The 26,506-nt window shown below is 44.4% G+C and overlaps 1 protein-coding gene across 1 annotated transcript in view; it reads right to left on the bottom strand.

Annotated features, from left to right (window-relative positions):
- Positions 1–26,180, bottom strand: part of LOC145393415 (two pore potassium channel protein sup-9-like) — a 662,554-nt gene extending 636,374 nt beyond the window's left edge. Inside the window, exon 1 of the mRNA XM_080267509.1 lies at positions 26,054–26,180. Coding sequence (XP_080123635.1) covers positions 26,054–26,180 — 127 coding nt within the window. The remainder of the gene's footprint in view (positions 1–26,053) is intronic.
- Positions 26,181–26,506: the final 326 nt, after the last annotated feature.

Raw genomic sequence — 26,506 nt, 5'->3', positions numbered from 1 at the left:
AATCTCAAGGTGACATAAACCGTCTGGAGGTAAGAAGAATAAAGAAAATTACGTGATAGTGAAGGGATTGAACTATTTCAGGAGGGGTTTGAGTTCTTAGTAATTTGTGAGCAGATTGAAATCGAACGGCGGTAGTACATGAAAGTCGGGAAAAGTTATTATCATTCAGTTGAGGGACATATTTTTAGCTATTTTTTCCTACCACCTGCCTTTGTTTTGTGTAGTTTTTGACATTTTTTTTCCTTATTTTTTTCCTACCATTTGACTGTTTTATGTAGTTTTAGACATTTTTTCCTTTTTTTTTCCTACCTGTCTGTTTTATGTTGCTTTACACAGATATTTTCCTTATTTTTTCCCACTATCTGAGTGTTTTGTGTTGCTTTAGACAGATTTTTTTCCCTCTTTTTTTCCTCCCACCTGACTGATTTATGTTGCTTTACACAGATATTTTCCTTTTTTTTTCCCGCTACCTGACCGTTTTATGTTGCTTTAAAGATATATTCCTATTTTTTCCCCTACTGTCTTACTGTTTGTGTTGATTTGGACAGGTACTTTCTTCGTGGATAGGGTCCTCCAAGGCAAACTCAAATATTGTGAAGGAAGCAAAAATATCGTAGAAAATGCGTCGTGGGTCCCTTTTACTAGATACTAGGGAATGGCCGGTCGTCTCTTCACACTCAGGGGGGGAAGGGGGGAGGAGAGCGGGAGGGGAGGGAGGAGGGGGGGAAGTTGGAGAGGTTTAACCCTTTCAGTATGAGGGAAAGATCCATCCTAAACTAAACTAAACTAAAATAATGTAGAGGCAGCGAAATGAAATCTGCAAAAGTCATCATTACGCTGTTGGAATTACGGGATGTAGTTGTTATCGTAATTCAGATGCTCCTTCCTGAACTTAAAACAGTTATCTAGCGTTAGTGAAGATTAGAGCAGAAACTTTATCTCTCATTCTGTAGGTTGTAATTCCGACGGCTTTCACGTTAGCTAAATAATTAATCTGGCGTTAGAGTAAATTAGAGACGAAATCGGGCTGAAGAATATATCACATGCTCTTTCGGAACTCTTTACCCTGGTCTCTCCTAATCTGAGTAATTTTATCTGGTGTTTGGTAGAATTTAAAAAAAAAAAAAAATGACCTCGAGGTGAGCCACTTGAAAGGAAGTTTGTGTGCACAGTGGGCAATGAAGTTTGTGCGGACAACAGGCAAGGTCTGTGTGTGTGTGTGTGTGTGTGTGTGTGTGTGTGTGTGTGTGTGTGTGTGTGTGTGTGTGTGTGCGCTTGTTTACTTGGGCCATAAAGTTGGTCTCTGTTTACCACACAAGCAGAGACACCATAAATGTGTGTGGCTGCGACACATCATCCTCGTCATCGTCATCGACACTACCATCACCATTACCACGCCTCTCTGTACGATGTTGTTGCCCCCCCCCCCACCAGTTACAATTGGCTTGGGGAAAATTGTCATATTGTAGGGATTAATGGTGTGCACAGAGTATGAAATCGCTTTGAAGTGGCGAAACTAAACGAGAGTGATATCGTAGAAGATTAAATGGGGCAGATGCAGTGAGGGCTGATTGGTCTAAAAATCGAGATCTGTAAGGTTGTGTTTTCGTGGGGTTGAGGGCTCCCTTACTTTCTCTTCCTCCCTCTTTCCTTGGTCCGTTTCTTTACTTCTTCCTTCTTTTCTCCTGACTTTCCTACGCCTGCTCCATTTCCCCTACAAGTTTATTTCGAGATATTGCATGTTAATCCCATCACTTCGAAGAAGTTATATGTATTCTGTATTATCCACTATCTTCTAAAAGGCTTCGAAAAGATTGAATGCACTCTTCACTAAATCCTTCACTTCTAGCGTTCTGTATAAAACAAAATACATACTTTGGTGGTAGCAAGAAAGAATGCAGTGCCTGACTCCTGCAGAATGTGTTGCCCTCTCCAGCGTGAGTCTGCAGCTTTCACACCACTCTCAGATCACTCGTAACTTTGCTTGGAGTTTAGGGATGAAATGTTACTGTGATCTTGCCTCGAGGCGGAAATTCCATCTAGCCTCCAGACGACGAAGCAGCGTGCCACGTATCACGCTCCCTTCCTGCACAAACAACTTCCTGTGCCGCTGTTTCGCTTCACGGAACAATCTTTTCGCACTCTCAGAACACCGAATTTAGTTTCTCGTGCCGTGGTTTTTAGTTATTTGCAAGTCTCAAGGGAAAATAAATTGTCTCATACATCGTGTGTTTCGTCTTCGTCATCGTCACCCTCTTTTCGCTACAAATACATCTTAAGCTTAAAAAAAATAAAAAATAAAAAAGGATGTCAGGGAGAAAAGGGGTTGTAGTACACTCAGTCAAAAAACTACCTTTACACAGGTGATCAGTGGTTTCACGTTGAACGGTGTTGTTAATCGCATTTTTCTGTAGACGAATATTTCCGAATGAACTGATTACGCCATGTTGCTTAACTTTTTTTTTTTTTTTTTTTTTTGTATTGATAAAATTACTAACCTTATATGTCTGTGAGTAGTTAGTGGAAAATAATTTCATACGTTTCTCCCACTATTTCCGAATGCAAAGACTTAAGGTAGGGAAGATAGTTTTTTTTTATTTTTTTTTTTTTATAGTGTACATACAGTATATTGACCATTGTTTTACTGCGACACCCCTTCAATGACCGTCTGGACAATGGGTAAATCTATCCACATGACCTAAAATTGCTAGGATTTAGCAAGAGGTTTACACTAGAATAGGATGCTAGTCACGAAGAAGCGCTGTGGAAAAGATGTAGGCTCGTAGTATTGCGTTAGTCTACTGTTGAGCTGTGACAAGAGATCAACGCTAGAATGTGGTGCTAGTCACGAAGAGTCGCAGTGGAAAAAATATAGAGCCGCAGTATTTTCTTAGTCTGAGTTGTAACTAGAAAAAGCTGATGCTAGTCACAAAGAAGTGCTGTAGAAGAGATGTAGAGCCGCTGCATTGTCAAAGTATGCTATTGAGCTTAGGGAAGTACACAGCAAGAAGGACGAAAATTTGAGCCAGGTTAAGGTGAACGGAATACACTTTATTATTGCGTGAGGGTGTGGGGTGATGGGGGTGAGGGTGTGGGGTGATGGGGGTGAGGGTGTGGGGTGAGGGAGGTGAGGGTGTGGGGTGATGGAGGTGAGGGTGTGGGTTGAGGGAGGTGAGGATGTAGGGTGATGGAGGTAAGGGGGTGGGTTGAGGGAGGTGAGGATGTGATGGATGTGAGGGTGTGGGATGATGGAGTGAGGGCAGGTGCTTGTTAGGGCACTGCTGGATGCCGCTAATTAGTTTACACCTTTACTCATCACACACCTGCTGGGATATGACCTCTCTGACCCTTCGCACCGGTACGGATTTCCCATTTATGAAAAAAGCAAATAAATAAATAAATAAATAAATATGTGGCGCTAGTAAAAGGATTAGCCCGATTTGGTGAAGGAATGGTTATAATTATTTCCATCATAACAGGTAATGACATTTTTAGCTTTAATTCCAAGGTGTTCTCTTCTGAGCTCAATGTCGCAGCCTTATCCATTCTGAAATTAAGTAGACATCCTCGTCCTGAAGAGGTTAAACTTGCTTAAAACATAGAAAGGTATCATTATAGTTGCCTTTAGAAGCTCCCATGGTGTTTTATTTATTTATTTATTTTTTTATCCGACTCAGCATAGATCAGACGTTCATTTCCCTGGAGCCACCATTCCTCCTACTCGAAACGTATTGTGCGAGACACCTTTGTAATAATGTCACGACTTCGGCACTAACACCCACCGTCCACCTTGCATCATATAGGACGTTTGGGGTGTTATCAGCGGGTGTGTTTTATGATACGTCGGGTTCCGTGGAAGATCAGGTAAGGCTACAAAAGGAAATGAAACCCACAAAATTTTCCCATTCCCACGCTGTGATCACTTTCCCCTCCTTTGAAGCAGCAGCCACTTGACCACCCCCTTGTTCCCCACGACCCCTGAGCCCTGCACTGCCCTGCCTGCCCTGCCCTGTCCTTCGTTGCGGCTGTAGTTCTTCCCCACAGAATTTATACGAGCGTTTTTGGGCTGATGGTTTTTGCGGTAATTTATTGTTGGTTTGCGGCATCCTTGTGGTGGATTTACGCAGCCACTTTGCTGGTGAGAAGCGGCGAGAGGAAGTGCTGATGAGGAAGACAGAATCAGCACGGGAGATTTCAGTGTCTTTGGGATGCTTAGATGCTGATGTAGATGGAAATGGGAATCTATAAATAAATAAAATAAGGAAATAAAGATATAAATAAATCTTCTGCTTCCTATTGTTTAAGCCCATTAGTACATTGACTTTATCTTTCTTTCTTTTTTATTGCCAGTTCTATTCTGTTTGTAGTGAAGGGGGTAGGAATAAACACACACACACACACACACACACACACACACACACACACACACACACACACACACACACACACACACACACACCAGCTCGACTTTATTAATCCAGTGTGAGATACTTCGTAGTGAATGGGTTAAAAAGAATCTCAGTTAATCCCTTTCAGTGCTTTTTTTTTTTTTTTTACACCACAGGCTTAGCTGTTTTCTCTCTCTCTCTCTCTCTCTCTCTCTCTCTCATTTAATAACATTAAAGTGAGACATAGCGTAGTGAAGGGATTAGATATGGACTCAGTATCCGGTTCTGTACTATTTCTTACAACTGTTGCTACCTTCAGACATTTTGAGAGAGAGAGAGAGAGAGAGAGAGAGAGAGAGAGAGATAGTAATATGTTCGCTAGGCATTTTTCATATCCAACCTCAATCGTGTGTGTGTGTGTGTGTGTGTGTGTGTGTGTGTGGAGAGAGAGAGAGAGAGAGAGAGATGGGCAGCCCCCTCCGGACCGTGCGGCGTTTCTGTAATAGCCCGTCTCTTCCCAATTTCCAACATCCGGTAATTTATGCCAGCCTCGTGACCTGCAGATGTAATGGTCTAGTGTACAGTCGGCGCAAGAAATTACCGACACCCTCCCTTCCTCCTCCCCTATCGACACCCCTCCACCCCCTATCGACGCCCTCCCTCCCTCTCACCCACCCCCTTCGCGCGGTGGCGTTGGAACTTTGGTGGTGATGATTTGAAGTGGGTTTTTTGAGGTGGAAGTCTTGTGAACTTAATCAGTTTACACACGCACTCTCTCTCTCTCTCTCTCTCTCTCTCTCTCTCTCTCTCTCTCTCTCTCTCTCTCTCTCTCTCTCTCTCTCTCTCTCTCTCTCTCACTCTGTGTTTTATTTAGTCTACCTTAGATAGTAGTAGTAGTTGTTGTTGTTGTTGATCTTCGTCTTCTTCTCGTCTTTTCCTTAATGATTAGCCTGTTAGCCCAGCTATAACCCCTTTTGTGATGTTAACGACTTAATCGATTGACAAACAGACCCTGGTATATATTAACGTATCGAGAATTCTGATAATTAAATATATCCCCATCAGTTATCATCATCACCATCATCATCATCAACGTCTCTGTCATCATCATCAGCGTCATTGTCATAGTCATCATAGTCATCACCGCCATTGTCATCATTATCCATCTTCATCGTAGCCATCATCACCATAATCATCATCATCATCAGTCATCATCATCATCATCAGTCGTCATCATCATCGTCATCATCATCATGTCATCCATCCATCATCTTCAACATCATCATCATCATCATCATCATTATCATCATCATCATCATTTGCCTATCATCCGCTTTTATAACATTCCATCACAGTGGACAGACAAACATGCTTCCATATTGTTTGACAGCTATCGACAAACGCTCCTCTGTACACGTCACCTACCCCTTCAACACCTGACTGGCTAGCTGTGGTGAAATACGCTGTGCTGATGTGCACTGTGGTGAAATACGCTGCGGTGAAATGCGCTGTGGTGAAATACGCTGCGGTGGAATGCGATGTGGTGAAATACGCTGTCGTGAAATAAGCTGTTGTGAAATGCGATGTGGTGAAACACGCTGTGGTGAAATGCGCTGTGGTGTAATGCGCTGTGGTGAAATGTGATGCGATGAAATTAGCGTGGTGAAAGCTTTATGTAGCTCGAATTAACTGTATCACTGTGGTAAATGTGGAGTGATGGGGATTATTTTGTGCTGTGGTATGGATGTACAGGTTAGGCGTGTAGTTGTGGTAATATTTTTTTGCTGTGGTATTGTTACTTTGAGGAATACTTTGAATTGAGCTGGGGTAAATACTTCGTAGTTCTAGTGTTGCCTTGATTAATGCATTTATAAAGGTGTGGCTTGTATAGAGCTGTGGCTATGGATTGTTTATTTATAGAGATGTGGTTTGTTTATAGAGCTGTAGTGTATTTAGAGTTAATATTTATAGAGCTGTGATGTATTTATAGAAGCGTAGTGTATTTATAGAGCTGTGGTGTATTACTAGAGCTGTGGTGTATTTATAGAGCTGTGATGTATTTATAGAGCTGTGGTGTATTTATAGAGCTGTGATGTATTTATAGAGCTGTGATGTATTTATAGAGCTGTGATGTATTACTAGAGCTGTGGTGTATTTATAGAGCTGTGATGTATTTATAGAGCTGTGATGTACTTATAGAGCTGTGGTTAATATATAGAGCTGGGATGTATTTATAGAGCTGGGATGTGTTTATAGAGCTGGGATGTATTTATAGAGCTGGGATGTATTCATAGAGCTCTAGTGTATTTATAGAGCTGTGATGTATTTATAGAGCTGTGATGTATTTTTAGAGCTGCAATGCATATATAGAGCTGAGGTTGTTTTATAGAGCTTTAGTGAATGTTTTTGGCCCTGATAAAGTTAATATAGGGGGATTTTATAGAGTTGTCGCGTATTTGTAGAGCCAATTTGAATACTCTTTTGATGTGGCGAATTACAGTGGTGAATTACTCTTTGGTGTGGTGAATTACTGTGGTGAATCACTCTTTGGTGTGGTGAATTATTGTGGTGAATCACTCTTTGGCGAGGTGAATTACTGTGGTGAATTACTCTGGTGTGGTGAATTACTGCGGTGAATTGCTGTTTGGTGTGGTGAATTACTCTTTGCTGTGGTGAATTACTCTGGTGAATTACTGTTTGCTGTGGTGAATTACTCTTTGGTGTGGTGAATTACTGTGGTGAAGTACTCTGGTGTGGTGAATTACTGTGATAAATTACTCTTTGGTGTGGTGAATTACTGTGGTGAATTACTGTTTGGTTTGGCGAATTCTTAGATCTGTGGCAGAGAACCAACAGAAACCCACGTAATGAAGTTTACTTATCATTCGATCGATGAGAAGGCAGGGAGGAGGCAGGGAAAAAATGGAGGCGAGAGGAGGGAGGAAAGAAGAGGGGGGAGAGGAAGGAAAGTTGTGTGGAGAGAAGAGGGGCGAGAGGGAAGAAAGAAGTTGTGGTGAGAGAAGAAGGGAGAGAGGGAGGAAAGAAGTTGTGGTGAGAGAAGAGGGGGGAGAGGTTGTGCAGAGAGAGAAGAGGGGAGAGAGGTTGGGTGGAGAAAAGAGGGGAGAGAGGGAGGAAAAGAGTTGTGTGGAGAGAAGAGGGAGAGAGGAAGGAAAAAAGTTGTGTGGATAGAAGAGGGAGAGAGGGAGGAAAGAAGTTGTGTGGAGAGAAGAGGGGAGAGAGGGAGGAAAGAAGTTGTGTGGAGAGAAGAGGGGAGAGAGGGAGGAAAGAAGTTGTGTGGAGAGGAGAGGGGAGAGAGGGAGGAAAGAAGTTGTGTGGAGAGGAGAGGGGAGAGAGGGAGGGAAGCAATTGTGCGGAGAGAGAGAGAGAGAGAGGAATAGGAAGGTAAACGAAAGATAAGGGGAAAAGGGGTAGAGATAGAGAGAGATTGAGAGAAGAGAGAGGCAGGGAATAAGCAGGAACTGAGGAAGGAAAGAAGTTGTGTGGAGAGAGGAGGGGAAAGAGAGAGAGAAAGTAGGAGAGAAGAGGAAGGGGAAGAGGAATTTTGAGGAAGGATGAGATGGAGAGACAGGAAGAGAGGAGGACCTGGGAAAATGAAGACAGGTAAGGAGAAAAGAAGGTGGGTGGAGAAGAGGAGGGAGAAGAGAAGAGAGAGGAGAAGGAGGAAGGGAGAGAAGGCAGGGGGAGGAAAGACAGGGGAATGGGGAGAGAAAATTGAAATTGGGATGAGAGGGAGGCAGGGAGAAAATGAAAGATTAGAGGAAAGATGTTTTGTGGAGGGAGAGAGAGGAGAGAGGATGAGGAGGGGGGAGAGGGGAATAGAAAGGTAGGGAGAGGAAAGAGAAGGGAAAGCGATAGTGAGATACTAAAGATAAGAGGGAGAAAATGGAGGAAGGAAGGAAGAGTGGGAAATAGTTGTGTGGAGAGAAAAAGAAGGGATGGGAGGAAGGGAGAGACGCAGAGAGAGGAAGAGGAAGGGAGAAGCAGAGGCAGGAAGAAGAGGGAAAATGGAAGAGGAGAGTGTGGAAACAGAAGAGGAAGAGGGAAGTGGGAAGGAAAAGAGAAAGGGGAAAGGAAATTATAGAGCGGAAAAAAGGAGAGAGGAAGAGAAAGACAGGGAACAAATGAGGGCATGGAGGGAGGGGAAAAAAGTGTTGTGCGAAGTGGAGGTGAGGGGAGAGAGAGAGAGAGAGAGAGAGAGAAAGAGAGAGAGAGAGGAGGAGGGGAAGGGAAAGAGAGAGGGAGGGGAGGGAGGGCAGGAGCGGAAATGTAAAGGGAAAGTAGAGGGGAAAAGAGGCAGGGAGGAGGAAAGATATTGTAGGTGAGGAGGAGAAGGAGAGAACAGGAGGAAGGAGAAGGGGAAAAGGAGAACATAAATAAAGGAAGGAAAGAGGGGGAAAGAAAATTAAGGCCGGGGAGAAAGGCGAAATAATAACCGAGAGAAGAGGTTGTGGAAGAGAAGGAAAAGGTGAAAGGATGAGAGAGGAAGGAGGGAGGGAAAGAAGAAAGGAAGAGAGATGGGAGAGAGGAAAAACAGGAGTGAGAAGAGGAGGGAAAATGGGAAAAATGAGGTAAGGGAAAAGACTAAGGGAAGGAGGACGAAAGAGGGGAAAAAGCAAGAGAGAAGGATTCATTTTGAGAAAGGAAAAGATTATGAATAAAGGAAGAGAAAGAAGAAAGAAAACACAGGTAGGTAAAGGAGACGGAAGTAAAAAAAGGGAGAAAGGGAAGAGGAGGAGAAAATGAGGAAGAGAGGAGAGGAGAAAAGGAGGGAGCAGGAGGAGGGAGAGAGAAAATGAGAAAGAACGAGGGAGGATATTAATGTGATGGTGATGAAGGCAAAAATTAGGGCTTGTACGAGAGAGAGAGAGAGAGACAGACAGACAGACAGACAGACAGACAGACAGACAGATACCGAGGGGGAGGGGGGCAATTTATATTTAAACTAGACGGAGAGAAGAAAAGAATTTGCTGGTATTTTTATCAAGGGACAAAGAGAGAGAAGAAAAGAGCTCATTTTTAGAGAGAGAGAGAGAGAGAGAGAGAGAATTTACTGTTAAAGCGAGAGAAGAAAACAATTTGCTGGTTATTTTTATGAAGGAACAAAGAGAGAGAGAGAGAGAGAGAGAGAGAGAGAGAGGGATGGGGGAGGGAGGGAGGGAGGAAAAAGCAAGAAGATTGAAAGTCAAGGCGAGATAAATTTATTCAAAGGAAAACGTGAGAGGCTCAGTGAAGGAGAAGAGGGACAGAAGGGAAGATAAATTTGGGAGAGAGAGAGAGAGAGATGGGGCAGGGGAAACGTCAGGAAGCTCAAGTTACAATGTCAGCCATTTTTTTTTTCCTTTTTGTGTTGTTTTACTAAAAATCTCTCTCTCTCTCTCTCTCTCTCTCTCTCTCTCTCTCTCTCTCTCTCTCTCTCTCTCTCTCTCTCTCTCTCTCAATAACTGTCACATGTACACACCTACGTCTTACATTTATCTCAAGATGCTCTTACACCCCTTGTCCTTTCTCCTGAGGAATTCTGGAAGCCTGTAGTAGTGTAGGTAGTTTAGGTAGGTGTAGGTAGTTAATATTTGATTGGTCTGGAGCCTTGAAATACGAACTTAGTCACTGTTGCTTAATTAGTCACTTGCTTAATTAGTCACTTAATTAGTCACTGTTGCTTAATTACACAACTGCTTCGTCAGCACTGCCATGTTCTGCCCGGAGGTACTGAAACAAGAGGTGTAGAACTTTTTGAGGCAACTGTACCTACACTCCTCTTCTCCCTACCTACCTACCTACCTACCTACCTCCCGTCTCTGCCTACGCGCCCCAAACTATCGTAACTATTTCGTGTCAGACAGTAGCTTATAACAACACAGGGGGTGATGGCCCTTGAAATATGCTCCAGGGCCTATCCTACCGCGATTCCCTTCCCTCCCTCTCACCCTCCTCTCTTCTCTCCCTTCCTCCCTCTTCTTCCCTTTCCCCTCTTCTCCCTCTCTACCTTCCTCTACTTTGTTCCTCCCCCCCTCCCGTCCCTTCTTTCTCTTTTCCTTCTCTCTTTTCACCCTCTCCCTTTCCTTCCAACTTCCTCTCTCTCATGCCGGCTCATCCTTCCCTCTCTTCCTTTCCTGGTTCCCTCTCTCTTCATCTGTCTTTCCCCACTCCTCTCTTCTCTTTCCCATCCCAGTTCCATCCCTCTCACTTTCCCTCTTATCCCCGCTTCTCACCCCTCACCCCTTTACATCCCCTTTCCATCTCCTCCCATCTTATTCCTCATCCCTTCCCTCTCCCTCTCTTCTTTCCCTACTTCTTACTCTTCTGCTCATCCTCTTTCCCTTCTCCGTCCCTCCCTTCTCCCTCCCTGTCCTCTCCTCACTTCTCACCCCTTCCCTTCCCCTCTCCTTCTTCCCTTTCCACTTCGTCCCTTCCCCTCTCCCTCCCTCTCCTGTCCCCACTTCTTCTCACCCCTTACTCTCCCTCCCCTCTTCTCACCCCTTACTCTCCCTCCCCTCTCTCTCCCTTCTTTCCACACTTCTCACCCCTTTCCCTCCCCCTCCTCCCCCACCGCTTCACCCCCATTCCTTCCCCCTCTTCCCCCACCGCTTCATCCCATTCCTTCCCCACCCCTTCACCCCTTTCCTCCCCCCTCTCTCCCCCCACCCCCGCGTCAGCCTGCGGGGAACACGCGGGCGAAATTTGTCACAATCAAATTACAACAGAGATTTGTGTTAATTGCCCCCACGCCCCCTGGACCTGACGACAACCCGCTCTACAGACCCCGCCAGGTGGTTTTGGGTTTAATTTGGGGTTTAGTTTGGGTTTATTTATATTTTGGGGGGGATTTTTCTATTTTTTTTGGGGGAGTTGGGATTTATATGGTCTCCATGCACCTCGATCTCGGTCTCCTCCTCCACACACACACACACACACACACACACACACACACACACACACACACACACACACACACACACACACACACACACACACACACACACACACACACGCACGCACGCACGCACGCACGCACGCACGCACGCACACACGCACACACACACACACACACACACACACACACACACACACACTCCTAGTCAGTCTCTCACCATATATTTCCACTGCGATCTCATTCTCCCTCTCCTTCTCCCCCCAGCCACTTCACTGTCATGTTTTTTTTTTTTTTTTTTAGTCCTGAGTTTTATTTTCGAACTCAGGTGTATTTTTGGGGTTTATTTTCGTTTTGGGTTTATTTTTGAAAGTGTTGGTGTATTATTTGCAGTTTTTTTTTATCTCTTTTTGGTTATATTTGGCGAGTAATGTTGATGATGATGATGATGTTAATGTTGATGATGATGGTGATAATGATGATGATGGTGATGATGATGATGATGGTGATGATGATGATGATGTTAATGATGATGATGTTAATGTTGATGATGGTGATGATGATGTTGATGATGATGATGATGATGATGATGATGATGGTGTTAATGATGATGATGATGATGTTTGGAGGCACGTTTCGTGGTTAATATTATCATCATCATCATCATCGTCAGTCAGCCTTCATTATTCATCATCATCATCATCATCATCATCATCATCATCATTGTCGAAATTATCAGTCAGCAATCATCATCATGTACCTCCCCTACAATATGTCTACCCCCGATGTATATATGCCCCCCCCCCCCAATGCATACATGCCCCCACTAAACTTGCTGACCTAGCACGCTTTCCCACAGTCCAAACCTGGGAAGAAGGCGCTACTGCGTCAGTTCAGAGCAGACACTCAAGAAGGGCAGACTATTTTGTTGTGAGCTCGTAATAAACTCCTTATCGTCGTAATTATCAGTCAGCCATCATCATCATCATCATCATCATCATCATCATCATCATCATCATCATCATCATCATCATCACCACCGTGCCCCAATTCCTCCTACTACAAAGGCTGAGTTGTGTTCTAAATCGGTCCATTAATCAGAAGCCCAATAATCAAACACCTCAGTAACCGTACCTAAGCGATTTAGCCTTTCACTACGAGGACGTGGTGGGAAAAGGAAGTGGAAAAGGATGATGGGAAAGAGAGATGGAGTGTGTGTGTGTGTGTGTGTGTGTGTGTGTGTTTTATTATCCATTATTTACCTTGCCAGTTCCAATTCTTCATCTCTCACTCTCCATTCATTCCTTTCCTCAGTCTAATATTTTTTTCTCATTCATCCCCTCCTCGTCTCTCTCATTTTCACATTTCCATCTCTTCATTATTCTTTTTGTCCATTGCCCTTTTTAATCATCAATATTTCCCCTCTCTTTTTCCAATCTCCTTCTCTCACCTTTTATTCCCATTCGTCTGTTTTCCCCATGTTTTCCTCCTCCTTCTCCTCCACGTCCGCATCCTTTCTCGCAAGTTATATTGCTTTCCGTTCACAGTCCTCATTCTCGCATTCCATCTCATTCTTCGTTATCCTGTGCCTCATTCTGCGTTATTACATTCCTCTCTTCCTTACTCGCATTCCTCATTCTACGTTATTCTGTTCCTCATTCTTCGGTTTTCCTTTTCACAGCTTGTTTTACTTTCGTCTGTTTGTGCATCATTGTGTATGTGTATTTATTTGTCTGTCTGTCTGTCTGTCTGGCCATATCTCTGTCTATCCATCCATCTATCTGTCTGTTTATCTATGTCAGGATCTACCCGTCTGTCCATCTACCTACCTATTCTGTCTATCTGTTTACCTGTCTGAGTTACCACGCCACGTCCCTTCATCACAGTTTCCTTTACTTTCAGTTTCCTAATTTTCCTCCCTCTTTCCTTTCCACCCCACTCCTTCACCGTTACTCCCTCTCCTTCACCGTTATTCCCACTCCTTCACCGTTATTCCCACTCCTTCACCGTTATTCCCACTCCTTCACCGTTATTCCCACTCCTTCACCGTTATTCCCACTCCTTCACCGTTATTCCCTCTCCTTCACCGTTATTCCCTCTCCTTCACCGTTATTCCCTCTCCTTCACCGTTACTCCCTCTCCTTCACCGTTACTCCCTCTCCTTCACCGTTACTCCTTCTCCCCCTTCACCGTTATTCCATTCTCCCGTTACCCTTTTTATCCCCCGTTTCTTTCCCACCAAAACAATTACCACAGCGCGTCCCTTTATCATGGTTGACGTTCACGCTTTTCCTGTGTGTGTGTGTGTGTGTGTGTGGAGGGAAGGAAAAAAGTGAGTGTAGGTAATTGTTGTGCACATGTTGGCCGGGATGGTTTTGTATTCTGTTCAGTACCCCCTCTCAGCCAACCCCCTCCCCCTTTCCTTTTCTGTCCCCTCCTCTCCTCTGTCTATCTACCGTCTATCTATCAATCTATCCATCTATCTATCTGTCTATATCTGTCTGCCTATCCATCACCATCCCTCCCGCATGCAATAACGCGTAAAGAATCTCCTGACTCTTGTTCCTCAGCAAATATTCATCAAAGCTCATTTTTCCCTCGTGTAAAATTAACCACGCTTACAATGGCCGTCGCTCTCTGGTATATATATTTTTTTTTACTCATTTTACGCCATTAATGTTTTCAGCCCTTGTTTCTTTCTCTTTTTTACTAAGGGACATGATGATGAGACATTGTGACGAGGCCCCTAAATGGTGAGAGAAGCTTAGTCTGTCTCTGTCTGTCTCTGTCTGTCTTTTTATCAGTAACTATATATCTAGTCTTTCTGTTATAAGTACAGTATCTATCAATATTTCTCAGTCTGTCTCTCTGCCTGTCTGTCCTTCTGTTTCGTCTATATCTATCGTTTTAACTGTATTTGTGTATCTTTCTGTCTATATGTATTTGTCAATTTGTCTATCTGTCTATCTGCGTCTGTCTATCGTTTTGTCTATCTGTCTCTACTGCCAGATGCCTCTCTCTCTGACGAGTGACCGCAGCTGAAAGGACTTCCAAGAATTTCTGCGTCTGTTCACGTTCCTTTCATGTCTTCTTGTCTCGCCATTTAAAGGTCTTGTTGGTGGGTTTAAAAATGGTGGGAGTGGGTAATGCGGCCTTTAAATGATGAGATAGTGCCAGATCCTTGTTATACATAGTGTGAGAGAAGCTTGATATATGACGTAAAGCTTGATAAACGGCCTAAAGCTTGATAAATGGCCTAGAGACTTGATAAATGGCGTATTGGTAGTTATATGTGGAGTGAGAGGGCCGTCAATTACGCCTTTCCACCTCAGATAGAAGGTAATTGTGAGACAGTGCTGGATTCCGCTTCTTGTAAACGATACAAGACTTAATAAACAGGATATTGATCTTTCTATGTGGAACGAGGGGAAGCAGGAAGAGTGTGGGCTGCCAAATTAGCCTTTCATCCTTGTGTCATCCTGTTTAAAATGGCGAGGCTGGGAGTTGCTTCTTGTAAGTGATGCGAGAGGCTTAATAAATGGCGTATCGCGCTCTTATGTGGAGCGAGAGGATGAGTGTGGGCCGCCAATTAAGCCTTCGCATTGTGCTGAGACAAAGGGCAAACAGCAACAATGGCGGGGCAGTCAGACGGACACAAATATCCACCGCCGCCTCGCACGGTTTATGCGTTCCCGGTGGCTTTACCCGACCTCCTGCCCCTGACCCCTGAACCTCCCGCTTTGCTCCTGCTTCCCCCTGACCCTCCCTTCGCTCTTACTGCTCCCTGACCCTCCCTTCGCTCCTGCAGCCCCTTGAACCCCTCACCCTTCGCTCCTGCTTCCCCCTGACGCCCCCGCCCTTCGCTCCGTCTGCACCCTTGACCCTCCTTTCTCTCCTGCTGCCCCCTGAATTCCCCGCCCTTCGCTCCTTCTGTTCCCTTGACCCTCCCTTCTCCCGTCCCTCAACCCTTAACCCCCCTCCTCCCTCCTACTCGGTGTATTTGGTTCCTTTTCCTATTTATTTATTATTTATCTGTATGGTAAGACTTCTTTATCTTATTTTTTTCATTCACCTGGTGGCTCCCTGATTTTCCCTTGGCCTGCCCCTCATAACTTGGTGATGTCCCCCACCCATGTCATATTATTATTATTATTATTATTATTATTATGCCTGTAACCATTATGGTGCGTCATCTTAGTCTTTTGAATACCACTCTTAGCTCTTAAAATTTCCCAGTTAGAAGTAAAATCGTCTTCCGTGGTTAGTGTAAAATTATGTGGGTCCTCCTCCGGGTTAGAGGGTTAATTCGGGATAGATTCATACCCGTATATTTATCTTTATAGATTTCCCAGTGACAAGTAAGGTTGTTTGGGTTAGTCAGGTTAGGTTAGTGAGTCGTCTGATGAAATCCAAGGGTTAACATTTTCACCTTTAATGAAGTCAGCTTTTCATTTCAGAACATCAAACTATTTTTTTTCCTTATATTTAAACGAAATCATAACAAATTTCCCGACACCTAAACGAAAATTTGTCTGTAGCTTGTTATAAACCATGAGTAAAATGAGACACTTCAGTCCGTGTGTGACCCGTGGCCGTGATTACTTCCCTGACTTGATGTCCCCCTGGCTCACTCTGACTCGCTCCCTCGACTCCCTCCCCCTGATTCCCCTCTTAAGCTCAATATCTCTTGGCGCGAGTATCAGGTACGTCCCCGTATTGTAACTTTTTATTTTTATTTATTTATTTATTTTTTTGCCACTGATAACTCCTTTTCACACACACCTTATTATCTTCTGACGCTTCTTCGCTTGTGGCACATCGCATTTTTTTAAATCATACATTTTGTCAGTATTTTAGCTTCTATCACACCTATTCTAAGACTAAAGACATAACACCCTTTAGCACTTCATAACGTAAATTTTCACCTATTCTGGCGCTCCTTTAACCTTCTCAGTGCGGTCAAGAATATATTATAATGTATCACCGTCCTGTTGTAGACCCAGGCTTATCTGAACCTAAACCCAGTGGTGTGCTGATTAACGTTACCTCCCCCCTCCCTTTTTTTTTCCTTACATTCTCTTTCTTTCGGGTTCAGGGACGGGGTTAAGGGACATTTTGAATTACCGAGCAGTTGCGCCGCCTACGTTAGTGTAATAAAATGGTAAAACTAACCTAAATCAGAATACGTTCGCCAAAAATATCTCTGTTAATATCGAGAACATTCATCACTGCACGCTCATAAACAACACCTCTTATTTCTGAGTAACGGTGTGTAGTGGGCATGATGGGTGAGGGAGGGGGATTGTGTGTGTGTGTGTGTTTTGAGTTTGTCATTGTATGTGTATTTATGTGTTTGTGCTTTGTGTGTGTGTGTGTGTGTGTGTGTGTGTGTGTGTGTGTGTGTGTGTGTGTGTGTTTGCGTTTGCGTATTTTTATGCCTACTTTGTGCGTGTGTATTGTGTGTAGGTATGGGGGAGGTGTGGGTGTGAGAGATGTGTTGCTGTGAGTTGATGTGTGTATACAGGAACGGGATTGTTGTGAAGGTGTTTCTGTGTGGGTGCGTAAATGGGAAGGTGGACTGTGGTAGTGGAGGGGAATGGGGCGATATTAGGTCAGTCATCAGTACTGTAGATCTTGATTATAACACAGTAGGCTTCCTGTTGTATGTGCTTCCCCTGTTGATATATTTGTTCTGTTCTAGTTATAGTTGTTCTTGTTGGTGTATGTAATGTTCTTGTTGTGACTCCAGTGTTGGCTTTTGCACTCCTAGTTGTGGCTGTTGTTGTTTTTCCTTTTTAGGTGTATTTATTGTTTTTTGGTGATTTATTGGCTTATGCAGTAGGAGTTGTAGTTTTTTTTTCTTCTTCTTACGTTGGCATTTTGTGTTATCGAAGTTCTGAGCTACTTTTGCCCCCCACTGTGGTACTCGTTTATAGAAGCCGTTTATGCCACCTGTTGAAAGGTGTTGTGTTTACCTGCAGATAATTATACAGGGTCTGCATTTGCCCCCCCCCCTCCTCCCCTCTTTCCTTTACCTCTTCGCCTTTTTGTTTCCTCTCTCTCTCTCTCTCTCTCTCTCTCTCTCTCTCTCTCTCTCTCTCTCTCTCTCTCTCTCTCTCTCTCTCATTATACTCGTACTCCCCACATCCCTTTACCTGTGGCACCTTAATTGGTCTCTCCTCCTCACCTGTTCCCGGAATCACCTAGGAGATGCCACGCCGCTGCTAAAGTGTAGGTATGGGAAATTAACCAAGTCTTTTTCAGCGCTCAATTCTGGGTTTATTTGCGTCTTCGGCGATGAAAAGCTAAAAAAAGATATTGAGAGTACGTTAAAAGTTAAAGGAGATATTGAGAGTGCGTTAAAAGCTAAAAAGAGATGTTGAGAGTTCGTTAAAAGCAAAAAAATTATACTAAGAGTGCGTTAAAAGCTAAAAAGAGATATTGAGTGCGTTAAAAGCTAAAAAGAGATATTGAGAGTACGTAAAAAGCTAAAAAGAGATATTGAGAGTGCGTTAAAAGCTAAAAGAGATATTGAGAGTGCGTTAAAAGCTAAAAAGAGATATTGAGAGTGCGTTAAAAGCTCAAAGAGATATTGAGAGTGCGTTAAAAGCTAGAAAGAGATATTGAGAGTGCGTTAAAAACTAAAAATAAATAAAGATATTGAAAGTGCGTTAAAAGCTAAAAAAGATATTGAGAGTGCGTTGGTCATTGGGGTACCGTAATACAAAAGGGTATGTGAATTTGATGTTAACTGGGTCTGGTAAGTATGTATGTGTGTACGTGTGTGTGGGTGGGTGGGTGGGTGTGTAAGTGTGAATGTGTGTAAGTGTGTATGTGTGTGTATGTGCGTGTGTGAGTATGTATGTGTGTAAGATTGCCTGTGTATGCTTTTTAATTCCACTCACACAGCTATCAGACTTACAACTAAATTAGAATGAATATTGAGAGAAAAATATGACAAAGCATTTTGATTTCTGATAATAATTAAGCACTCTGGCGATATGTTTATGGTGGAAATATGGGAAGATTCTTTATAAATAGAATCCCTGGTAACTCCTTGGTGATTCCAGGGCTGGGTGGGTATTCTTCTTAAGGGCAAAATAATTACCTTTGCGTCTGTGGCTTTTGTAAATACTCCAGTCTCATTTTTCGTCCTGTATTTTAGCCTTGGTCGGCCTTGCCCTTGGTTTTCCTTTTTCCTGGGTACTTTTCTGTTTTATTACCTCCGCCAACGAAATTAGACGAGGAAATGTATTCACTCGTGTCTGTCTGTCTGTTTGGGTACCTAATATCTCAAAATGTTGTAATCGGATATCTGTTAAATATAGTGGAGAGGTGCGCAGCGGGTCAAGATACGGTCGATTAGATTTTGAGGTGGATCAGGAACGGAATGTAGCAATATATCATAAATTTATTGGCATTGACGGAGGTATGCGCTCTCTGTTAGTATTCTCCTCCTCCTCCTCCTCCTCCTCCTCCTCCTCCTCCTCCTCCTCCTCCTCCCCCCCCCCCCCTGCGGTCGTCTACGTGAACCTCGCGGCCACTCCTCCACTTCAACCCACTCATGTCCTTCCACAGCGAGCACTCAAACAACCCTCCCCCCATCCCCTCAAACATGCTCCCCTCCCCCTCCTCCTTTCCTCCTTCCCCAATCCCCCCTCCTCTCTCTCTCTCTCTCTCTCTCTCTCTCTCTCTCCCTTCATCAGAGTAGAATGAAAAGAGATGGAAAGAGAGAAGGAAAAATGGACAGGCTTAGCAAGAGACAAAAAGGAATAACGAGAGAGAGAGAGAGAGAGAGAGGGGGGGGGGGAAGCAGAAAAAAAGAAATAAAGAAAAGATTTACAGCAATTAGGAGAGGAGGCGGCAGACACACAGTATTACATAGAGATGGGCACAGAATCCAATTAAGAGTTTTACTGCCCACGCTGACAAAGAAGCAAGCAAAGAAAGAGAGAGAGAGAGAGAGAGAGAGAGAGCAGAAAGTGAGACGAAGAAAAAGAAGTAAAGGGAATATGTGAAGTGGAGAGAAATGAAGATGGAAGGAAAGAAGGATTAACAGACAAACCCACTGACACACGGTAATGCATAGAGAAAGAGAGAGAGAGAGAGAAAGAGGGAGGGAGATAGAGAGAGAGAGGGGGGGTAGGGGGAGGACACCAAAGTTAGGAGGAAGCGACGAAAGAAAAACACAAAAGGACGCAGAGCAATACATATGGTAGTTAGAAGCAGAGAGAGAAAATTTAGGTCAAAAGAAACAGAAGGGAAAGAGAGGAAAGAAAAACAGACGGAGGAAACTCTGAAAGGAGATGAGAGAGAGAGAGAGAGAGAGAGAGACGAATGAAATTGAGAGGCTTGATGAAAGAGAGATGAAAGAGAATCAAGAGGAACGAGAATTAGACGAGGATGAAAGAAAACTCTCTCTCTCTCTCTCTCTCCCACCACCTTCTCTTTTCTTTCCTCCTCTTCTTCTCTTCCTGTCTCTCATCCTTCTTCGTACTGTCTTTGTTTATGCTCCCTTTTTCTCTTCTTTCCCCTTCTGTCTCCCATTCTACCCTCTCACCCTTACTACTCACTCTCCCTTCCTCCTCCCTATCCCTTCGTCTTCCTTCTCCCTTCTTCCTCCCTCTCTCCTCCCTCCTTCCTCTCTCCTCCCTCTCCCTTTCTCCTCCTGCTCATCCCACCCTTTGTCGTCTTAATTCCCTCCCCTACCAGCCATAAAGGGCACTACACCGAGGCCGATCTCGAAAAAAAAATGTAAATTGGAATTCTCGAAGGCTTGGGGAGTGTGTGTGTGTGTGTGTGTGTGTGTGTGTGTGTGTGTGTGTGTGTGTGTGTGCTCGCGCGCGTGTGTGTGTGTGTGTGTGTGCGTGTGTGGTATTACAGGTAAGTGATGGCGTTCATTGTGTGGTGGTGGTGTTTGATACGTCCAGACAAAAAAAAAAGAAAAAGAAAAAAAAGAAAGAAAAGTTAACCCCAGAGAAGCCCCCATAACAAGAACCCCCCCCCCCCAAAAAAAGGAATCAAAACCCAAAGCCAATCCCTTAAAATAGAAAACTCCCTAACAGTATCCCCCTCCCAACAGAAAACCTTTCCTCCATAAACAACAGATTACCCTCCAAGCAGAAACCCTCCCCTTAAAATAAGTAAGTAAATAAATAAGTAATCTTCTTAACTCTAACCCACGTAAACCCGTTGAGTCTACATCGGATAAGTGTTCAAGATGGGTAGCTCTGCATGGCGGCGGGATGAGAAGTGCACGGCGATCAGTGTTACAAAGCCAATCAGGTTAACAGGGCACACAGCTTCACTCTGCCTCGCCTCGCTGCTGTATTGATGCTGTGTTGCTGTGGTGTTATGTGGTGGTGGTATACCTGACGTGCTGTGGGGTGTAGTGGTGTTAAGGTCTTGTGGTGTTGTGTGGTGTACTGTAGCTGAGGTCGTGTGGTATGTGGTGTGTTGTGGTTGTGTGTGGTTGAATGTGGTGTTGGGGTACTGTGGTCTTCTGTGGTAGAGTGTAGTGTAGGTCGTGTGGTGTAGCGCAGTGTATGTGATGTGTTTTTGTGTGGTATGGCTTGTGGTGTGGCGTTGTGATGTAACTCTGAGTTGCCGTGGTGTGATATACAGTAGTGTGGTGTTGTATTGAATGAAATGGTGTGAGAAAGTGTGGTATGCTATTGTGTGTGAGGTGGAGTATGTGGATAATTGGATGTTTGGTATTATTTAGGTGGTGTGGTGATGGAAATGAGGTCATGAAGTGCGGTTGTGTGTTGTGGTGAGATGGCATGGTGTCAGGTGTGGTGGTGGAGCTTTGTATTGTGATTAAATGGCCCGGAGATTGTGGTGGTGATGGTGGTGATGAAAGTTACGGAGTGACGATGAGTATGATGATGGTGATTTTGGCGGTGGTGGTGGCATTGGCTGAACCAAATAATTCCCTTGTATCCCAGTACGCGAGTTTAGCGCTGTGGTGGTGATGGTGAGGGTGAGATGGCGATGGTGGTGGTGATGAGATGGCGTATTGTCGTGGTAGTGATGGCGGTGGCGTTGGTCGTAGTGGAGAGAGGCGAATCACAAAATTCCGTGTAACCTTGTACGCGAAATGAGTCGGTGTGGTGGTGGTGGTGGTGGTGGTGATGGTGGTGGTGGTGAGATTGACTGTAATAATGATAATGGTGGTGATGCTGAAGGTGAAGTTGACTATAGAAGGGTTAGTGGTAGTGACAGTGGGTGTGGTTTTGGTGGTTGTGATTGTGGTGGTGACTTTGGTGATGGTGGTGGGTAGCGTTGTATCACCATATTCAGAGGTAACCGTGTACGTGAGTTCACTTAGCACGGTGGTGATGGCGAGGATAGTATGTGGTGGTGATAATTATGGTGATGATGATGGTGATGAGGAGGTGATGATGGATAGAATGTGGTAGTAATAGCGTTGGCGAGATGGTGGTGGTGGTGGTGGTGGGTAGGGTTGGATTACCTGATTCCATGGTAACCGTGTACGCTTGTTCAATTAGCGTGTTGGTGGTGGTGGTGGTGGAGGGTCCCGGAACATCCCCAAGAGGGCATCCCACTCCCGCTGAACTGCCTGCATTCCCACTAACAGCTTGTCCTAGTTTGGGGCAGGATTGGAACAGTGATAATTGGTCTTGTGCATTAACTCGGGCTCCTGTGAATCACTTCGGTATTAAAATCGTCTGGCCTTAGCTCAGTACTCCTCCAGTCTGACTCCTACTCCTCCAAATACTCCTCCAGTCTGACTTTGTTCCTCCAGTCTGATTTAACTCCTCCAGGTCGACTTTACTCTTTCCAGTCTGACTTCTACTCCAGTCTGACACTTACTCCTCCAGTCTGACTCCTACTTCTTCAGTCTGACTCCTGCTCTTTCAGTCTGACTCCTGCTCCTTCAGTCTGACTCCTGCTCCTCTAGTCTGACTCCTAGTCCATTCTGACTCTTACTCCTCCATTTTGACTCATATCCCTCCAGTCTTCCTCCCCATCCTGACTCGGGACTCCTCAAATCGTGCGGAGTAAACTTTCAACCCCTGAAAGCCCCGCGTGGTCAGCATATTTATAATGGCATGGGTATTAGAGACCTGGATTACTATAGTCTAAGCTGCTGACGACGCTGACATGTATATTAGTGTCTCCGCGTCAGCACTTCTCGTTGGATTCTGGTGTCTGTGTGGTATTTTGTGCAGGGGTTTTGTTCCTGAATTCTACTAATTTTTGTCCTTCCTTTGCTACGTCTGGATTCCTTATACTTTGTTGAAAAGGTGTTAAATTGCCTTGCGTGATAATACACATTGGTGTAAAGGAGTATTCACCGCCATTGTACACTGATATACATTTTTTCATCGGTGTAATGAACTCCTGTATTTTGTATTTATTTCTGTACGTGTTACTAAGATTAATTTTATCATTGGTAGTAGACGGGTTCATGTTTATTAAAAGGTTCAGAAAACAGAATAATAAGGAAGTTAATCTTTTGTGTCTGCCAGAATTCTGTCCTAGTCCCCCCGGCCATAAAAACGTGAAACATATTACTTTGCTCATGCATACATACACAGGGAGATGGGAGGATAGCAGAAGGGTGTGAGAGAGGTTTACGGCCCCCATCTCTCTCTCTCTCTCTCTCTCTCTCTCTCTCTCTCTCTTCCCTACCTCCCAAATCTTTCTCACCCCCCACTCCTGACTCAATCATCTCCTTCCACTGTCAGTCTCCACCTCAAACACACTTCTCTTCTGTTCCTTCTTCCTTGTACTCTCACTCACAACTCTCATTTTCATCACCTTCCTCAGTTCTCCCTGTCTTCATCTCACGCCTCGCCCTGCCTCCTCCTCACTCTCCTCCTTTCCACTCTCAGTCGTCGTCACCTGCCTCCCTCTTCCTCTCCTCTCTTCCTCTCCTCTCTTCCTCTTCCTCACCTCTCTTCCTCTCCTCTCTTCCTCTTCCTCACCTCTCTCCCTCTCCTCTCTTCCTCTTCCTCACCTCTCTCCCTCTTCCTTTCCATTCGCACTCTTCCCCACCTTTCCCTCCTTCTCTTCAATTCTCTTCAATCTTCGCCTTTCTCACCCGTTCCTCTCTTCGCTCTTTTCATGAGTTATTTTTATCCTGTCTTTATACATGTAGTTCATTTATCCCATTATTTCCCGTTTACCCACTACTGTCCCTCCTTCATTCACATTTGCCCTAAAAATCTAAGTCTTTCTCACCTCGCTCCCTCCTCCCGCCCACTCTCCATAGCTTGCTCTTCCTCCCTTCACTCCCTCATCCCACCCACTCTGCTCGTAACTTGCTCCCTCCCTCATCCCACTCACTATCTCTATCTCTAACTTACCTCTCTCCCTCATGCCACACAGTCTAACTCTCAAACTTTATCTCTGACTCACTCTCCCTTTTTTCCTCCTTCCCTCCTCTCTCTCTCCTCCTCTCTCTCTCTCTTTTCCTCCGGCGCGCCCTACTTCCACTGTGAGTCTGTTTTTACGAGGTGGAAAAACTACCAGCAGTCTTATCACTTCGGAACTCATGCATACGGCGTTTATATCTCGCCCCCTTGACCTTTCTGTTCACTTCCCACACGCTTTCTCTCTTTCTTTCTTCACTCTCTTTATTTTCTCTCTTCTGTCTTTCCCTCCTCGACCTCTCTGATTAACTTCCACACTCTCTTTCTCTCTGTCTTTCTTTCTGTCGTTTTCTCGTCTCTTTCTTTACCTCGTCTCTCTTCTCTCTTGACTTTCCTCTTTCATCGCTCACTCATTACCAAATCTTTCTTTCTGTTCTTGCCTCTCCTCTTTTTCTTCACGTTTCTCTTTCTCTTCTCTCCCTGTTTCTCAGTTCTCCACTTTTCAATTATACACTCGTCTCTCTCTCTCTCTCTCTCTCACACACACACACACACACACACACACACACACACACACACACACACACAGGAGAATAGCGCCTACTATAGCACAGACGTAACTTCCTATTGCCTTTTGCCACGTTCACTAGAATGGGTTTTGATCGCCTCTTTATTACGCTTTAATAGGAACGTCCGCAGCTCCTCTCCTTTATTTGTTATTCTCTTTATTCTGTTATTCCTTCATCATCATCGTCATCATCATCATCATCATCTTTCTTCTTCTTCTTCTTTCATCTTCTTTTCTTCTTCTTCTTCTATTGATGTCTTTCGTTCATTTCATATTCGCTTTTATTTTTCTGGCCAAGGATGTCAGTATTTTCCTTGATATCTCCTGACGATTTTATTCAGCTTCGGGTAGATTTTTTCGAAGCGGAGGGTAGATTTTTTGAAGCGGAGGGTAGATTTTTCGAAGCGGAGGGTAGACTTTTTGAAGTGGAGGGTAGATTTTTTGAAGTGGAGGGTAGAGTTTTTGAAGAGGGTAGAGTTTTTGAAGAGGGTAGATTTTATGAAGTGGAGGGTAGATTTTTTGAAGAGGGTAGATTTTTTGAAGTGGGGGTAGATTTCTCGAAGCAGGAGGTAGATTTCTCGAAGCGGAGGGTAGATTTCTCGAAGCGGAGGGGATTGATGTAGCGTTCAATAGGTGCTTCAATATGAGAGGTCTTTCTTGGGTTCAGTAAATGGTCTGGAGAAAACAAGGGTAATATTGGGTCCTCAGGCTGCAGAGGTTGTTGTTTCTGTCTTTATTTCCCATGTTTCGTTCTTCGAGAGAGAGAGAGAGAGAGAGATTCCTTACTCATTCTCCTATCACGGTCATGGAATATATAAGAGGTGTGTCTCGTGGGGGAAGCGATCGTTCCTGAGTAGGGGTTTATGTAATGAAGATGATCCGCTGCTTATGCCGACTTTCATTTCCTACCTAAGCGATTTCGCCCTCAGAATATTATGACTTTGGGAAGGAAATGAGTGGGTACTTCTTGACGGAAATAAAAAATAAAAAAAATGATGAGGGCCGCGAAATATATGTCCTCGTTGACGGAAATGAGAAAAAAAATGAAGATGAAGCGAATTACATGTCCTCGTTGATGGAGATGAAAAAGAAAATGAAGATGAAGCGAATTACATGTCCTCAGGTCCAAAGTACTGGCGGAAAAAGGGTTTGTTAGTGAGTACAATGGGTAAAATGGACTATAATTTTAGCTGGAGATGCATAATTGTTGAAGAAATGAAGATGTAATCCTTTTTCTTTCGTTCTTCCTTTTATTCTTTCCTTCCATCTTTCTTTCTCCTTTTTCTTTCCTTCCATCTCTCTCTCTCTCTCTCTCTCTCTCTCTCTCTCTCTCTCTCTCTCTCTCTCTCTCTCTCCTTCCATCCATCTTTCTTTCATTTTTCTTTTTATCGCTCTTTCCTTCCATTTTTTCTTTTTCATCTTTCTTTTTTCTCCCCTTCCACCTTTCCTTCTTTTCTTTTTTTCTTTCTTTTGGGCACAACCGACCGAATATAAGTTAAAATGATGAATGTTTAGTGAGTTTTGTAAAGCCACTGGTACTTGAGACGTGAGGAAAAGGTTAACTACATTAATTTATTTTTCCCAGTGTAAATGATGAAGGAAGATGATAAGGTTCAGGGTAAATGCATAGTAAGACGGCAAGATTGTATAATGTATGGAAGAGTTGAAGCCTATTATTTATTATTTATTTATTAATTTACATATTTTTGAAGAGAACTTATGGAAAATTATGTTCTGTGGTGTAGTGAGAAGTTATGTTGTATACGGTTATTATGAGGAAAATCAGAAAATAAGATCAGTTTTCTTTTTTCCTCACAGATGGCGTGATGGGAGCTATCTTTAAGGGCAACAGTTGTCTACTCACCCCGGAGGACTTCGCACTTCTTGCTCTCGTGTTCAGACTCTAGTGCGTCGAACACAGCGGCTCCCACAAGCAGGTAGGTGAACGTGCACACGATGAGGGAGACGGTACGAACGTTTTGTTTCTTCATCTCACCCTCTGCGCATGCGCGGGGTCAGCCTCTGGCGGTCAGAGTCCCACACGACCTCGCGCATCGTGTACCCTTGCGCAGCGCAGGTGTTTGGTCAGTAAGGGCAGGTCACTTACCAGTTCAGTCCCAGTGCGGGCCAAGTGAGTGGTATTTACATATGTCGGGTGGGGTGGGGTGGGGTGGGGGAGAGGTGAGGGGGGGGCGGGCGAGGCGGTGCCCCAGGCGGCCGGCGGGAGGGGGGGTGAGGGGGGGACGCCCTGCGCTAGAGCCGAGCCCGGCCCTCGTCACGTCTGCCGCTCCTTCTGCTGTTGCTGCTGCCGCCGCCG

The sequence above is a fragment of the Coenobita brevimanus genome, chromosome 24 (assembly GCF_032717465.1).
Source record: "Coenobita brevimanus isolate Jiangsu-jjx chromosome 24, ASM3271746v2, whole genome shotgun sequence".
Taxonomy (NCBI): Eukaryota; Metazoa; Arthropoda; class Malacostraca; order Decapoda; family Coenobitidae; genus Coenobita; species Coenobita brevimanus.
Note: the sequence above shows the minus strand (reverse complement) of the source record. Positions and strands in the feature narration are given on the sequence as shown.